The sequence below is a fragment of the Coturnix japonica genome, chromosome 10 (genome assembly GCF_001577835.2).
Source record: "Coturnix japonica isolate 7356 chromosome 10, Coturnix japonica 2.1, whole genome shotgun sequence".
Lineage (NCBI taxonomy): Eukaryota > Metazoa > Chordata > Aves > Galliformes > Phasianidae > Coturnix > Coturnix japonica.
In genome coordinates, this window is record NC_029525.1 from 15,884,221 (window position 1) to 15,900,545 (window position 16,325).

At 48.8% G+C, this 16,325-nt stretch overlaps 1 protein-coding gene across 3 annotated transcripts in view; it reads left to right on the top strand.

Annotated features, from left to right (window-relative positions):
* Nucleotides 1–15,928, top strand: part of LRRK1 (leucine rich repeat kinase 1) — a 61,430-nt gene extending 45,502 nt beyond the window's left edge. For all 3 annotated transcript variants that reach the window (XM_015873417.2, XM_015873416.2, XM_015873418.2), the window contains 11 exons: nucleotides 1,087–1,333; nucleotides 2,265–2,431; nucleotides 2,826–3,023; nucleotides 3,665–3,942; nucleotides 4,088–4,282; nucleotides 4,974–5,125; nucleotides 6,647–6,764; nucleotides 7,867–7,983; nucleotides 12,283–13,118; nucleotides 13,703–13,804; nucleotides 14,966–15,928. In XM_015873417.2, coding sequence (XP_015728903.1) covers nucleotides 1,087–1,333; nucleotides 2,265–2,431; nucleotides 2,826–3,023; nucleotides 3,665–3,942; nucleotides 4,088–4,282; nucleotides 4,974–5,125; nucleotides 6,647–6,764; nucleotides 7,867–7,983; nucleotides 12,283–13,118; nucleotides 13,703–13,804; nucleotides 14,966–15,143 — 2,588 coding nt within the window. In that variant the 3' untranslated portion in view covers nucleotides 15,144–15,928. The remainder of the gene's footprint in view (nucleotides 1–1,086; nucleotides 1,334–2,264; nucleotides 2,432–2,825; nucleotides 3,024–3,664; nucleotides 3,943–4,087; nucleotides 4,283–4,973; nucleotides 5,126–6,646; nucleotides 6,765–7,866; nucleotides 7,984–12,282; nucleotides 13,119–13,702; nucleotides 13,805–14,965) is intronic.
* Nucleotides 15,929–16,325: the final 397 nt, after the last annotated feature.

Genomic DNA, 16,325 nt, shown 5'->3' on the forward strand with positions numbered 1-16,325 from the left:
TCCTTTGGGGAAGCTCTCTGGGTGTGCAATGTTGTGTGTGAAAACCCCTCAGGTTCTGAGAGTCTCGAGTCAATAATGTCTGAGAGAAGCTGATAACCTGCGGACAGATTGAGATTCTTTGACAGCAGCCATTGGTCTCCAACCACATGTCTTTCATCCCATCAATCTCAGCAAGCACAAGTGAAACATTACGGATGAAGCAAGACCTGCTTGTATAGGAGTGAGGGTCTCTTCCCTTGCTCATAATAGAGGCAGGATTCCACCCAGACTACTTGGTGCTGTCCCTCAATGCCAAAACTCCTTTTGGGGTCAGCTGGGATCAGCTTTTTATCCCCCATTTTGAATAGCCTGTAATTAATAAAATTGTGATGTGAGAGGCATAAGCGAATACGATACCAGGGATTCTGTGCCAAGGTAACTTCCTTGACTCCAGCAGTTATTTTTCCTATGATCAGCTCAGATCATGCTGTTACCCAGCGGGCCATTTGCAACCCCAATACGCTTTGTTTAAAACCAAAACAAAATCTCAAGTATTCTTTGTCATCTCATATCGGTCACTCAACGGTCTGGAGCACTGTGCCAAAATCTCTTAATTGGAGGTTCTCCCAAGGAAACAGTTGTCTCACATAATCATGTTCTGCGTGCTACAAACTTAAAAGAAGATTTTATTTGCCTTTAGATTAAAATAATGATAATGTTAATCGCTGAAGCTTGAGAGGAGTCTGACTTCAAAGGCTGTGGCCTGGATTCATCCACTGGATTGTAGGCATTTAATGGGTGCTGGCAACACCAAATCCCATTGTAGCTGAAGGGAGAGGTTCTCTCATGGTAGCTTTTCCATTAGAGGGCCTGATAATGTTGTTCATGAGAGAAAGCAATGTGTTCCTGCCTTCAGTGCTGCAGATAGTGCTTTATCCTGCCCTGCATCAGCTGCTTTCATAAGCCTGCTTTCACAAACTGCTGCAATCATGGGTCTGACCTTCTGCCAGTGGATCCAGGTAGTGACTGCAGGCATTTGAATGCACTCAAAGCTGTTGCTCCATCTCAGTCTGAGTTACGTTTTCTGCTTGTTTGCTTGGTTTGAAGCACTCACAGCCACTGAGAGCGACGGTACATTGCTGATGGAGCAGTATGTGCCCTGCCACATCTGTGCTGCTTCCAGGCTGGAGGATGAGTGTGGCGAGAAGGCAGAGGATGCACAGTACTTCAACATGGAGGACTGTGTGCTGACTGCCATCGAACTGGACTACATCACATGCCCTAACCACCCCGACATCCCTGTTTCTCTCCAAGAGCTGGTCCCAGAGCTCTTCATGACAGATTTTCCTGCCAGGTAACGTTATTCAATGACCTCCAGTCTCTGCTAGAGGAGAACGCTGACAGTGAGGATTGTGAGTAGAAGGTGTCCCTGCTTGTGGCATGACGACTGGAACTGGGTGGTCTTTTAAGGTCTCTTCCAACCAAACCGTTCTATGACTTTATTTTTCACTTTACTGAGTCCTCTCTAGGATCACAGTTCATTCTTCTTAGACCTTTTTGGGCTGGAAGCAGAGCTGTGATATGCCATGACCAAATGGTGTCCTGTCAGCTGCTCTTGGAGCTTTCTATGTTCCCGTTGCCTCCCATTCCCTTTTTACAGTCATTTTGATGGGTATTGTGGACCAGCATCACCAGTGGCCACCCACTATGGTCTCTCCAAGAGACTTATTTGGCTGGTGCGAGGTGAGTGGAGATGTTTGAAGTACGAACAGCTGTGAAAGTAGGCTCTGGAAGATTGGGGAAATGATGAATTACAGCCTGTGAACAGTAAGCTGATTGGAATAATCAGGTTTTGGAGTGTGGGGCTGTTCATAAACATCCTGTCCTGCCTCAACAGAGAGAAGAGGAACAGGAGATAAGTGAAACAAACAAAAAAAAAATCATTAATACAGATAAATGTTAGAAATGTCTGTAGCTGTGCCATCTGCTTGAGGAAGGAGCTCATGTGCTTTCCAGATCTGTTGGGTTCTCATAGGATAAGCTGGCCCAGTAAAAAGCCTTTTTCACTTATTTGCTTGTTACTTTTCTTTCTGCAAAGAATCTGCTGGGCTGCATGTGAGCCAGCACAGAGCACCTTGAGATGACAAAGGTGATCCAGTCTGCTCAGCACATATAACAAGAACCTAAGGGGGATGTGTGAAAATGACAGTGACATTAAAAACGTGAATTTACAGTGCCTTTAAAGCTCGTCTTCTAAATAAAAAGCCCCAATGTCTTTTTGGCAGATTGTTCTTGGAAAACAGCAAACTGGAATGTAGTGAAAATGAAAACAACGTTCTTGGCCAGGGTGGAAGTGGGACCGTTATATATCGGGCACGATACCAAGGAAAACCAGTGGCTGTGAAGAGATTTCAGATCAAAAAATGCAGTGGTTCTCCCACTTCAGCTGCAGGTACAGTACAGAATCAGCACTGAAATTCACTCTTGCAACCTGAGATCGCAAGCTGAGACCAAAAAGCCTTTGCTCTCTGAAGTGCTGGCAGCACCTGTTTGTGTACAGCTTTGAAATATACAGCAAAACTGATGTGTTTTCATGGAGGAGGAAGGTGTGTTTTAAGGAGTCTTTCATGACAGCATCTGTAAGGTACAGAAATTAAGACTATTTTCACTGTAGGATGTCAGAGAAGGAGGTCAATGGCCATGAGAGGTGTGTATTTGCGTTGGTTTGCACTAAGAACTTGCAGGTCTCTACCTTTTATTAAGTCTTATTCCATCAATGCCAGCACATAAAGAAAGGAAATAATTGGAAAACTGGGGACTAAGAAGGAGTTTGTCTGTCTTGCCAGATACCATGCTGAAACACCTGAGGGCCATGGATGCCATGAAGAACTTCTCTGAGTTCCGCCAGGAAGCCAGCATGCTCCACTCGCTGCAGCACCCCTGCATTGTCTCCCTCATTGGCATCAGCATCCACCCACTCTGCTTTGCACTGGAGCTGGCCCCTCTGGGCAGCCTCACCACTGTCTTATCTGAAAACTCCAAAGGTAAAAGCACAATCTCCCTCCTGCGAGATTTCATTCCTGTGTCACAATAGTGGCAAATAATTGATAGAGCCAAAACCGGTGCTCAATCTGCTGAAAAGAAGGAGAGAAATTGGGAGGGATGGTGTTACTCTTCAGTTGTGCCTCGGGGAAATAAGTGTAAAAATTGATGCTCAGGGTTTTGTGAACTACTTAGGAGACTGGGATTTCAGTTTCTCTGCTAAGTAATAAGAAGTGAACCTCTCTTCAGTTCTGCCTGTGTAGTGCTGTGTTCTTCCCCCCGCAGATGTGTGTCTGGCAGTCTGAATTCTCCAGTAACTATCTGTATTCCTGCTGCCATCAAATGAATGACACTCATTCTGAGTGAGGCCATCTGACCCTCTTGGCATCTTGGCTTTGTGTCAACTTTCAGCTGAGCATTAATTCTCACCATAAGATTCGGGGATCTGGAGGTTGGAAGGGTTTTAAAGCTCGTAATAGAACTGCCAGATTTGTATAGCAACATAAATGGTGATGCTTTGAATGTTGGCATTGGGTGATTGAAAACGTTCTTAGTTATTGCTCTGGAGCTTGAAAGAAGAAAAAAAGGGGGGAAAAGCAGTTACATTTACAAGATGTGAAGGCAGGCTGTTTCTTTGTGGCAGGGTCTTCCTTTGTGCCACTGGGACACATGCTGACACACAAAATAGCCTATCAGATTGTCACCGGCCTTGCCTACCTGCACAAGAAGAACATCATCTTTTGTGACCTGAAGTCAGACAATATCTTGGTGTGGTCCCTGGATGTCAAGGAGCACGTCAATATCAAGCTGTCTGACTACGGGATCTCCCGGCAGTCGTTCCATGAAGGAGCACTCGGGGTGGAAGGCACACCAGGCTATCAAGCCCCTGAGATCAGACCTCGCATAGTCTATGATGAGAAGGTAACTGTGGCATGTCCATGGGTGGTGGTGGTGGCTTCATGATGAATTCCTCCTAACTGCTGTGTTGTTATGTAGCGCTATCTTTCCCCTTGTGTTCTTCCATGCTGCCTTTACCATGGGAGGTTTGCTCTGTTGCTGGCTCTAGGTTGACATGTTCTCCTATGGAATGGTGCTGTACGAGTTGCTGTCTGGTCAGCGGCCTGTGCTGGGGCAGCACCAACTGCAGATAGCAAAGAAGCTGTCAAAAGGAATCCGTCCCGTTCTTGGTCAGCCAGAAGAGGTGCAGCTGTATAGGATGCAGGCACTCATGATGGAGTGCTGGGACACTAAGCCAGAAAAGGTACCAGACTCTCCTTATCACCAGCATCCCTCTTGGTACAGCTCTGCAGCTCAGTTGCCTGTTTCCCCCTCCTGCTGATTTGACCCAGAGCTTCTACTACCTTAAATTAGAGTTTTATGAATGAAACAATGGCAGATTGGTGGCCTAAGATGTCTGGGGTGACATACAGGCCCCTTGATGTCAGTGCCAGTTAAACTATTGATTTTGCTTGGGCAAGACGTTACCCATAATTTCTAGAAGCAGCTACAGCATCATGCTGGGAATGTAACTACAAAGACTTCAAAACCCCTCCAATTATAAAAGGCAATATGAGGGGATAAGAAAAGGATTTTAAGTATTAAAAAAAAAAAAAAAGGATATTGGTGTATTACATTTCTCATTAATTAAGTTGATGGTTTGTAGCTCTTGTTCTTCAAATAAAGGTTGCCTTGATTCACAAACAGGCAGAGGTTGGGTCAGGTCCCAAAATTCTTGCATCTTACATCTGAATTCTGGGATACGGAGGGATGCTGAGAACCACTGAGGGGGGATTTGTAAGGAGAAGTTGGTGCAGACATGGGTACGTTGCAGGAGATTTTATTAAAGAAATTCTTGGCTCTGTAGCTTTAGTGGCAATGGTTGTGACTCTGTTCTTCCATCTGGACCTTCAGCAGCCTTTGCAATGTGTCGTTCTCTTTTCCTTTCCCCACAGCGTCCGCTGGCCATGTCTGTGGTAGGACAGATGAAAGATCCCACCTTCGCAACATTCATGTACCTGCTGCCCTGTGGGAAGCAGTCTTCTTTCTTCTGCTCCCAAGGACAGGAATACACTGTGGTTTTCTGGGATGGGAAGGAAGACACCAGGTTAGATGGCTCCTATTTCTCATTTCCTTTTAAAGGACGAATCCTTCAGTGTCTTCAGTTACCCCTCCGAGGGGAGGTAAAGAAGGTGAATTTGAGCAAATGCCAAGGATACATTGAACGCTGTTTTCCCAAACTCTTTTAATTGGGAACAGTGGTTGCTTTATAAAGGATATTTAATGAGCTTAACTCTGCTTCGGTTAATATGAGGAGAAGATTAGGGCAGTGTAATGATTCATACACACAGGATGGAGCATTTGCACATGAGAACAGACGTGTTCTGCCTTTCCTAATGAGGCCATTTAACGCTAAACCTTTCCTAATTGAGACTGCAGTTCCATCTCTCTTCTGCAAAGCAATTAAGCACATGCTTAAATCCTATTGAAATCATCAGGAGTTAGCCACATGCCTGAAGCTGTGTGTGCATCCAAGTGTATGCTTCCAGTAAAATGCATGCCATACTGGCTAGGCATGTGCCATAAGTGTTATTAAATTGTGACTGAGATGATGGCATTTTGCTCAGCCACCTATGACCCGTGGCTGGTTAGGTTTATTTTTATGGATGTTACTAATTTTTACAGCCCTCGTTTTATTTGGAAACGTTCACAAATGGATCTGAATTTTGTATTAATTATGTGTAAGTCATCAACCTAATGGGGAAGGTACGTGATTTGTTCCTGAGCTGTTTGCTTTGCTATTTGTGGTGCCTGGCCGGCCGTTCATCGAGCCAGTATAACTATTCCTGCTGAAACACATGGGACCCACAGATGTATTTTGAATACATGGATGTTGTCCAAGTATTCACAGCAATATATCTCGGGGAATCTGCTTCCTGACCGGACAATGCAATTGCTGGAGACTGCTGAATAACAGATTGCTTCTATATGACAGATTTGGGGATGTGTGATTGCCTGTGCTGCAGTTGGTCCAACATCTGGGCTCGCAGATGCGACTGTGAATATCCAGTTGTTGTTCAAACACCCAAAGCCAATAAACTCCCCCGAACCCAAAACAAACAAAATCCTTGAAGTTGCAAAAATATTTATAGGTCATATTTATAAAAGAGTTTATCAGGTTACGGATCTTTGCTCTTAGGTGGAGGAATCGTCATCTGCTGTTTACGTACCAGAATTAGTAATGAAACAAGATAATACTGAGGCAGTGAGCTTGGGAAAAGAGCACATATTCTCTTGAGAATCTTAATGGGTGAGGAAGGCCGAGAGCTTCCAGCTATTAATTACTGCTCTTCAGCTGGAGCTGCTCGTCTCACAGCTGAGTTATAGTAACTGGCAATGGATGTGCTCCTGTCCATTTCAGTGCAAAGTCAGATAGCAGAGCTGAAATCTTCACAGAAGCAATTGCACATCCACCCTGAGGAAGAGCTGGGCTGTGTCTTTATGTCTTTTCCTTTATGAGAACCCTTTGGAGAGCCCTGCAGCACCGTCTGCATCACGCTGTGGCTCAGCCAGAAGTGCCCTATCACAGGTTGGAGGCTGGCTGCAGCCAATTGTTTGTTCTTTTCAGAAACTACACGGTGGTGAATCCAGAAAAAGGGGTCATAGAAGTGGAGAGGATGAGCTGCCCCGGCATGAAGCTGTGCTGCCAGCTGAAATTTCAGAACACACTCTGGGCTGCTACGGAGGTAAGGCCGTCTGTACCCTGCTCAAGTGCTCCTCCTCGCAAGGCATGGAAACCTATGGCCTCTTCAGTCAATAGAACTAAGAGTGCTGGAGACAACAGAGCTGAGCACCTGCTGCCTCATGGGGTGTTGGTGCTGCATGCTGTTTGGCTGACACTTAGAGCACGGTTGTGTCTCCTTGTGTTCAGAGCAGTCATGGGAATCTCGGCTGCCCGAGGTGAAACTGCTCCAGTTGGGGCATATCTGCACCCAGTGGTTCCGTCTGGGAAATATCCTTATCTCTGAGTGATAAATGGGAGCAGTGAAAGAAACCATGCATTGTGGGTGGGGTTGTAAAACAGGGCCGAGGGATTTGGAATCTGGTGGGAAATGGGCACCCAAGTGCAGCGTTCACCATGGAAAACCACAGCTGAAAAGATAAGAGTGGGAGAGCATGGCTGGCTTATCTCTGAGCCTGTATCCGCCCATCAGAAAGGGCTGTGTTAAGTGTCAGCCTGTTCTGCACAACCATTTGACACAAAGCAAACAAAACATAGATGAAACAAATGGGAATGTTCCCAAAGTTCAGTTTCGGGGTTGAGGGGCAGGAGGCCACGTGTGCAGAATAAGTAATCCATGTTGGTGAATTCACATGGCTGGAGTATGGAAGCTGGAATGGAGTGAAGGTGTGTATCTTTTTCCCATGTTGATAAATAAGGTATTTGACTTTTCTATCCACTCAAATTGAGGCAGGGTTCACATATTCCTTGTAACTCCAGTATTATTAGTCTGAACCGATGGGTGAATGCTAAAGAGCACAAAACGTATCTCAGTTGTCCTGACACATTCATGGTTTGTTCAGAGTTGGGGTTACCAATGCTGGTTTCAGATACACTGCTGTAACAGCTGGAGTGCTGAGTTTAGTTGGCTTTGGGTCACAGTTGGTTCTGGGGAGGGCAGCCCCCAGGTTCTACCCATAGGCTAATGGCCTCCAGAGAAAACAAAGGGAAATCCAGGCTTTGCGTAGGAAAATATACAAATAAAAACTGTTTGGGATTCAGTTATCAAAGGGTAAAAATCATGAGAAGCAAAGGAAATTCATTGAATTTGGTGTGTTCTTCCACAGGACCAGAAGATCTCAGTGTACAGGCTGCAGGGCATGTGTCCTCTGAAGGCCCCGCAGAAGGGTTTGGACTCTCCTGCTGCTGTCAGCTGCTTCCTGGTGATTCCTGTTATCAAAAAGGTATGGGGGAATCCTAGCTCCAGCTTGAGAAGGGTGTGTTAGTGAAGCCAGGCTAGAAGGCTTGTGCCACTTGTCACCAGCCAGCATCAAAGGTGTTTGCTGTGTTTGGTAGTGCAGGAAGGTGGGTTTGGCTCTTGGTGTCTCTACCAGCAGAGTGAGGGGCAGAGGTGTAGGCATGAACCTGCATCAAGGGACCGGAGCTGGCACTGCAAACTCTGCCAGGATAATAGTCCAAACAGATCAAATTCCCATGCAAGGAAGTTTTCCAGCCGTGTTTCCACATCACTGCATGGCAAGGTTTAGGCTGATCAAGCAAGGTCGAGGGGATGTGAATGAGTAATTAGTATAGAGATTTGTTAACTGTTAATGCAGGGCTTGGGTATACTCTGGCTCCTGCTCTCACTCTTTCCCTGGCACGTGTGCATGCTGTTGTTTGTGTGCACAGTATTACCTACACTTCTTTCTGGTTTTGGATGAAAATGCTTAGGTCATAAATGCAGTCTATGAGCTGCCACCTATGACTAATAAAACGCTGTATGCTATCTAGCTGGTTGTGAAACTACTACCATCCAATTACTGGCAAGAGGAATCTGACATTACTGCCTATTGCGGGCAGGGCTGAGGGATGTACAAAAACTGCTCTGGGCTAAATTACCTCCGGTTTGTCTACAGCACCTCGAGTGAAAACACATAATTATACTCCAACGTTAATGGTGACCATGAAGTTTTTGCAGATGCCAGTGGGCTGTCTAAGGCTAAAAGCTCAACACGGAGCAGCTCTCATGGCAGCCGTGGAGCTGTTTTATACCGCGTGTCTGTTCCCGTTGTTGTCCATTTCTGGCTGGTCTGCTCAGACTGCTGTCTGCATCCAGGGCGGATGGTTAGTGTAAGGTGTACCACTTGACTTCCAAACATGGTGTGAGGAGGACTGAAGAAGGGCACAGAGCTGAAGTTGGCGGAGGGACGAGTTTCAGCCGCCTCTTGGCTTTCTTTGGCTCCCACGTCTGCAGTGTTTCTCCACTGTGCAGTTTCATTTCTGACGTGTAGGGCAAATTTCTTTTTCGTGCTGCCTGAGGTTTTGTCCAGGATAGTCGAACGAGTCTTTTTGCTTTTCAGCTTTTCCACTGTCACACAGCTTGCAAAGCCATTCCTTAGGGGTTACGAGTGGCTTTATGTCTCCTGGTTTCTATTTTCAGTTTGTGGCTTGCCTAGAAAATGTCATAAATAATGCCAGGCTCTACAATAGTAATATTGAGTCTAGACACCTCCCTTCCTCCCCCGACCCTACCCAACCTTCCAGCAATCCACATCCCTTTGCTGCTCTCCTTGCTTTATTGCACTTACTTTTTCCTCTCTCCTTTCTATGAATGAATTTGGCAGTGAAACAGCCAGAGCAGCAGCCGTGGGGATGTGCAGACCAGGCTGGCAAGAAACTAAGCCATTTTTTTGAAGCAGCCAGTTCTTCCCATAAAACAAAGCGGAAAGCTTACACTTGTCAAACTCACTGTACAGCACAGCGAGTTGTATCTGAGTTATCACATGGTAATTATTGCCTGGTGCAGGGAAGAATTGCTCTCGTTTCCCTGGGTAGAAAGCCTTCAGCTGTTGAGATGTGAGGTAACTCGCAGTCAGAGAGCTGCTGAGGGATGTTGCTGGGAAGGGGAATTCTTTATGACTGCCTTGGGAAGGCTGATCCAAAAGAAACAATTTCCAAAACTCAGTTTCTCATCCAAAGGAAGCATCATGGAAACTTCAAGGCAGCAGAGAGGGGCCCAGGATCCAAATCTCACCCGCCAAGGAAAAGTTTTGTACAATTTGAGCTTTTTTGTTGTGTGGTTTCTGGGGGAGAGAGAGATGTGTATGGGTGCGAGCCTCCAGCCTCCTGCAGCAACCTGGAACAGATGAAAACAAAAGCTGCATTTAAAGGCTGCAGTACTCAGTGCCAGCAGCGCCAGACCTTGTGGGAAGGAGGGAGGAGGTGACCGAGGCCATTTTTGGTTTTAACCTGCTCCTTGTGGCCGTCCCAGCTGCTCCTGTCCTTAACCGTGAGGACAGAACGTCTGGAGCCAGCTCACCCTCTGTGCTGCCCATCACATCCCATCACAGCCCCGCTCCAAGGCCTTCCTCACTGGCACAGCGGGGCTGCTGGCAGGACGCGAGCTTCAAATGCAGTTTTGTTGCTGCATGTTTTTGTTGGCTCTTTGCTGAGCTCAAATGTTGAAAATGAATTCTGAGAAAGTTACTTAAGGTTTCTGGAGCCTGCCGCGCTGCCCGTCTCTGGTCACTGTTGTAATAGCCTGGGTCTGAGGGCTTTGCCACGCTGCCCTGCGCCACCAGCTCCCCATAATGTCTGGTAGCACCTGGGCAGCCTTGGTGCTGCCTCTCTTATGGTCCCTGCTAGGCCAGAGGTGGCAGGCAGAGGGCATTTCCCAGGGTCTGAGTTCTTTACTCCTTTCCCAACCAAAGTGATAATGGTGGTGTCTGGAATGAAGCAAATCCTGATAGCCAAGGCTGTGAGCAGTGAGTGCCCCAGAGCATCAAGTACCTGTAAGGTTTGCTTCCACTGTAGGCAAGCCAGGCTAAAACCTGGCGTGATCCGTAAAACTGAGAAGGTATAAATGTGGTGGTGCAGCTCTGTGGTGTTGGTGTTCCATTTTTAGTAAGAAATATTCGGTCCTTTGGTCTGAAAACAACTGGACCATTTTCACCAGAGAGATGTGGGCTGCTCTGCTTTGCTTTGTTCTGTTTTAAATAATTGAATTCTTTTTCCAAAAGCAAAAAAAAAATAAAATCTGAAACTCAGCCTGTGCAAAGCATCATGCCATGTCCCAACCTCTTGATGCAACCCCCTCTGGCAGGTCCACATCCAAGAACCTTTGCACCAGATCCACTTGGCAGTAGGGACGTGGCACCGAGCACTGCAGGCCACTTGGGTTTCTTTTAATTAGTGGTTAGAGGATTGGGACCGGGCTGAGTTGGAGTCCAAGTCCCATTTCACAACTTTCCACTTGCTTCCCTAGTTTTTCCCATTACTGTAAAATTCTGCTGTGATTTGGATTAGTCATACGAGTGCAGCACGCTGATGGCTTTACTCATACTGTGTATGCAGATAGATTGGTTTAATCCAAGACTCTTAATGAACCTTGCAAACAGTGCTATCCATTCAACTCATACTTACCCCGGTGCTGTCTGTCCCCTGGTATTTGAGAGCAGCTCAAGGTACTGATTTTGGCCTCTGTGGACCCAGAGCCATCTATTGGGGCTGGCACAGCCACAAGCCCTGAAGGTTTCCATCAGCTTCAGAGCAGCCAGGGGTGACGCCAGGTCCCCGGCCCATCTTACAGGGCTTTGTGCCATGGAGGGCTGACGCTGTGTTCTTTGGTTCCATTCGCTTTTGGTTTGTAACAGCAGTGAGAAAGCCCTGGGCAAAGGGTCTTGTCTTTTTTTTTTGGAATTTATTGCTCCACAGGGAGGAAATAAAGGCCTTTGAGGTAGGTATTGTTTTATCTGCTGCACAGATGGGGAGTTTCTGGTACAGCCCTGAGGTCACGGGGAGTTAATTCCCAAGAGTCCCATTTTCCAGCCTGTTTCACAGCCCTCTGCACCGCCTCAGTGAGCGGGAGGTGCTGGGGCTGCACTGAGCCGTGGCTTTCTTGCCAGCTCCCATGCAGGGATGTGGCTGTCCCCACTACAGCCAGCACATCCCAGGGCAGGATGTGAACTACCTGCTGAGGTGTGCTTGGGCACCTGGCAGCTGTTTTTGTGCCTGGCATTGGGAACACTGCCTGCAGTCCCACACCCAGAGCTCATCCCTGGGAGGAGCGCAGCGGTTGAGTGCGGAGTGATGGCTGTGCGCTGGCGTTGGCTGAAGGACCATCTCCCTCTTCCCACTTCATCCTGCATTGCTTCCATTCCTCTCCTTGACTGATAGCAATAGCTTCACTGTGCTTTACTCCTTTCTGGATATGAGCCGGGTTTCTACAGCTGGATTCCTAGGATTACGATGGCTGTCTCTGAACATGTTCCAGCTTGAATTTGTTAACCTTGGGGGCAGGCTGCCAGGCCTGTCTATCCTCCCTTGCCAATAAAGAGAGAGGTAATACTGGGTGAGAGGCGTATGGCTCTGCAGCAGCTTCTGTATAACAGCCTTTTATGTTGCTGTTATCGCTGAGTGATCTGGGGTAAGTTACTGGCACAGTTATGGGGTTGTGAGGGGCAGTCAGCGCCTTTGGGATTGAAAGCTTTTGTCTGGGGGGGAAGTAAAGAATCTGGAGAGAATCTGCCAACTCTTTCTTGCAGAACTCGTACATGGTGCTGGCCGGCCTGTCAGATGGACTCGTAGCCGTGTTCTCAGTGGCCCAGGGCATCCCAGCAGACAGCTGCTCCTACCTGTGCTCTCACACAGCCAACAGGTCCAAATTCAACATTCCTGATGATGACCCGCGGCAGAACCCGTATCCAGTGAGAGCTATGGAGATCACCAACAGCGGCACGGAGGTGTGGTACAGCAACGGCCCCGGCATCCTCGTCATCGACTGCACCACGATGGAGATCAGCAGGAGGCTGGAGCCCTTCAGCCCACCCTCTGCCATCTCATCCATTGCCTGCAACTCAGAGTGCCATGGGGAGGAGGTGGTGTGGTGTCTGGATGAGAAAAGCAACTTCTTGGTGATGTACCACGCCGCCACCTACCAGCTCTGTGCACGCTACTTCTGCGGGGACTGCAGCCCCCTCCGAGACATGTTTGCCATCCAGCAGCCTGCCACAGCCATCCCTGCTACTGCTCCTATCAACCCCAGGACGCTGGAGGGGAACTCGCTGATGGACATGAGCATCATCTACAGCCCCGAGGTTGGCACCCAGATCCTCAACCACCAGGACTCACTCACAGACTATTGCTCCGTGTCCTCCTACTCCTCCTCACCTCCCAACAGGTTAACCCGCTGTCCCTCCAGCCTGCCCAGCTCTCCCACCAGCTCTTCCAGTGCTCCACTCTCTACAGATTTCGAGGAGTCGGGCAAGTTTCATGAACTGAAGCCTTCCCCAGATCACGACGCTGTACCTATGGGTGACAACTCACAGCATCTCCAAGCCGTCAAGATTCTGCCTGTGAAAGACCTCATATGGATCCCCAGGTAAGCGGGTTGCTTCCCCAGACAGCTTGAGCCAAATCCCTCCTGGGCTGAGTATTGAGAGATTAGTGACAGGTAATTCAGGGACTTTGCACGCCTGCTTTGATTCACCTGTCCAGAAAATCATCACTGAGAAATTGTGCTCACAGTACAATGGTACATCCATTTCTCTGCTCGTTTTCAAAGATACTTGGTGATGGCAGAATGGCTGCAGCTGAGGCCTCGTGAGATTGATTTCAGCAGAATGGAATAGCGGATGGTGAGCTCAACACCCAGTTTCCCTGGCTACTGAGGAAACAAAGAGCAGCAGGCAGCTTCCTTGCTCGGATGTGGTGCTGGCACGTCCCGCTGCCTCCTGTTGAGTTGCTCAAAACCACTAGAAATGTGATTTGCCAGCTGTAGGGGTTCTTAGTGCAGCAGATTCAGTGGCTTCTTGGTGAGGTGGCAGTGCCCCTTCCCTGCAGAAATCTGTGTTAGTACAGGAGGGATTGCAGCAGAGAGGGTGGGCATCCAACACAGGATTTGCTCAGCTGCCAGCAGTCCCCATTACATAGTGTATGTGTGCAACTCCCTCGTTTCTTTTGCAGGAGAGGAGGGGATATCATCGTGATTGGACTGGAGAAGGAATCGGGCATGCAGCGGGGCCGAGTGATCGCCGTGCTGAAGGCCGGGGAGCTGGCTCCCTATGGGTGAGGCTGAGTTGGGCACCGGCTCCCAAGGGTTCAAGGGGATGGGTTGCAGAGGTGAGGGTGAGATGCTGTGACCACAGCCTGGTCTCCAAAATTCACCTGGTGCCCTGTAACGTGATGGGCAGAGCCCGGTGTCTGTCTGATCCTGCCTGCTGCTGCCTCCAGGTACTCGGAGGGCAGCGGCACCTGGCAGGAGATGGTTGGAGCTTGGCAGGCTCTGGCCCTGTGTTAGGAACAAGCAGTGTATTTATGCAGAGCGCAGCGCTTGTCTGTGGCTTCATTCATGTGGATCAGGTTGAAGTTCTGGCTCTAAATGAGCACCTTTGTGCTGTCGGCAGTGAATGGCCAGGGGACGGCTCCGAGAGCACAGGGGAGAGTAGTTCTATACATTAATGTAAAGGATTTCATCCAGCAAACGAGAGTCCAGATAAATAAATAGCTGCTGGAGAGATGGGGGTGCTCCTGCTGATCACTTAAATACCAGTCTGGGATTGTACTATTTATGTCCAAACAAATGGAGGTTAAGCACTGCTAAGGATTATAAATGACCATTTATTACCACTGGGCAAACACAGCGTGAGATCAAAGCACTCCTGCCGTTCCCTCGCCTTGTTCACTGAGCATTTTTATCAGTTAGTTGAGAGTGGGGCATTCTTGGCTGTAGGTTTGACTTTTATTTTACCCAACCGTTAAAAACAATTAGGAGGAAATTAGGTGCAGAGCCACGGCCATTGGGGCTGCCACTGGCTCACCTCACAGCATTGCTGTGCCATGCCACCCACCCCATCCAAGCCCATCACTCACATGGGCTGGTTGGCTGCTCTGGATACACCCAACTGGCTGCAGGGATTGAACAGATCAGGAGATTATCAGCAACTTCAGAACGTTGCAGCAGGTTTATGCATGTAGCTTCACGTTTGGGCACCTGAATCCCTTACAGAATCTTTTCCCATGTCACTGAACTGCTTGCTTTTGCCACGCTGTGGTTTCTTGTTCCTCCCTTTGCTATGCTCTCCCTTCTCAAGGATTTGCAGCTTATAAAAGGAGATTCACCAGCTGGAAAGGAGAGCCTGTGAATCAGTGCCTCTGGGATTAGCGGGCCCCGCTGCTTAGTGGGGCTGCAATCCACCCTGATGCCATTCTCTGCTCTTCCTTCCCCAGGACGCTGGTGGATGCTGCTCTCGTAGCAAAGGACACGGTTGTGTGCTGCTTTCAGAATGAAAACACCGAGTGGTGCCTGGCTGTCTGGAGGGGCTGGAGTGCCAGAGACTTTGACGTTTTCTACCAGGCCTACGAAGAGCTGGGACGGCTTGAAACTTGCATGAGGAAGAGGAGGTAGTGCTCGTGGCACTGGAAACCGAGGGCTGATGGAAGAGGGGAAGCGTCCTGCCCTGAGCATGCAGCCCCACACGGGGAGGGGATGGGGTGCACAGGGACAGTGTACCACTGTTTGCTGCTAAGGAGCTGCATGGGGTTTTGGCAGCAGAGCCCAGCAGGGCTCTGGGGGCAGCCCAGCAGGGGCAGGATATGGGCGCTGGGCGCTCTCTGTGCAGCTGAGTGCAGGAGGTGGCTGCAGCTCGGGGAGTGAGCGAGCTATTGAATTGCACTCCTGCAAAGTCAGTTGTAAAATAGAGCTGATACAAAGCAAAGCCACTTGGGCTGACAGCTACTTCCTGATGGGAGAGAAGGGAGAGCTCTGTGACCAGGGAAGCCCATAAGCTGCCTTTGTTCTGCTCCTCTTTCTCTGGGTAACTACACTCTGGAGTATCAGGAGCACAATAAGTTTCATTTGCCTGTGTATCTGCTCAGCTTCCGCCGCCGCAGCTTTTAGTTTGTCTTCATTAGTGGCCCAGGATGCTTTATGGGCTCTGAGTTGCACTTCCTAATTCCGAGCATGTACAGCGCTGTAAAAGGAGCCTGGCTCCGTGCCCTGTGTAAAGGTGTACAGTTTGGACATTTTGTTGTTTTTCTATTCCAAGAAACTTCTGTGAGCATCGGCTGCGCGGGCCGAGGCCGTGCGGGCAGGTCTGGTTCATGTCCCTGTTGCAGGCTGCTACGACACACTTTGTCTCTAAAGAGGGGTGTCTTCAAATAAACAGATTCCTCCCTGCCTTGGCACTGTGACACAGGCACTTGTGGTGGGTAATCTGCCACAGGGGTTCGGGTTTGCAGTGTGTGGTTGTGATGCCTGGCACCCACTGGTGCCTTTCCTTTCAGCTTCTTTGCAAAACCAGTATCTGTAAGAGCCATAATGGCTCTGCATTGCCCTGAGCACCCCAGGCACAGCTTCATGCTCTGCACCCCAGGCTGGGCTTTGTGCCTCAGCTCCAGCCCCAACCTCAGCATCACCTCAGTGGGCACAAAGCTGCCTTTGTCCCGCTGTTACTGAGCATGAGCACCACCGCCCACCCCAGACACATCGTAAAGTGGCTGCTCTGGAAGTCCTGCTGCTGGGAAAGAGGGAGCTGAGGGGCTGGAGCTGCTGGGAGAGCTGATGTCGCTGGGAGCGAGTGCATCCCAG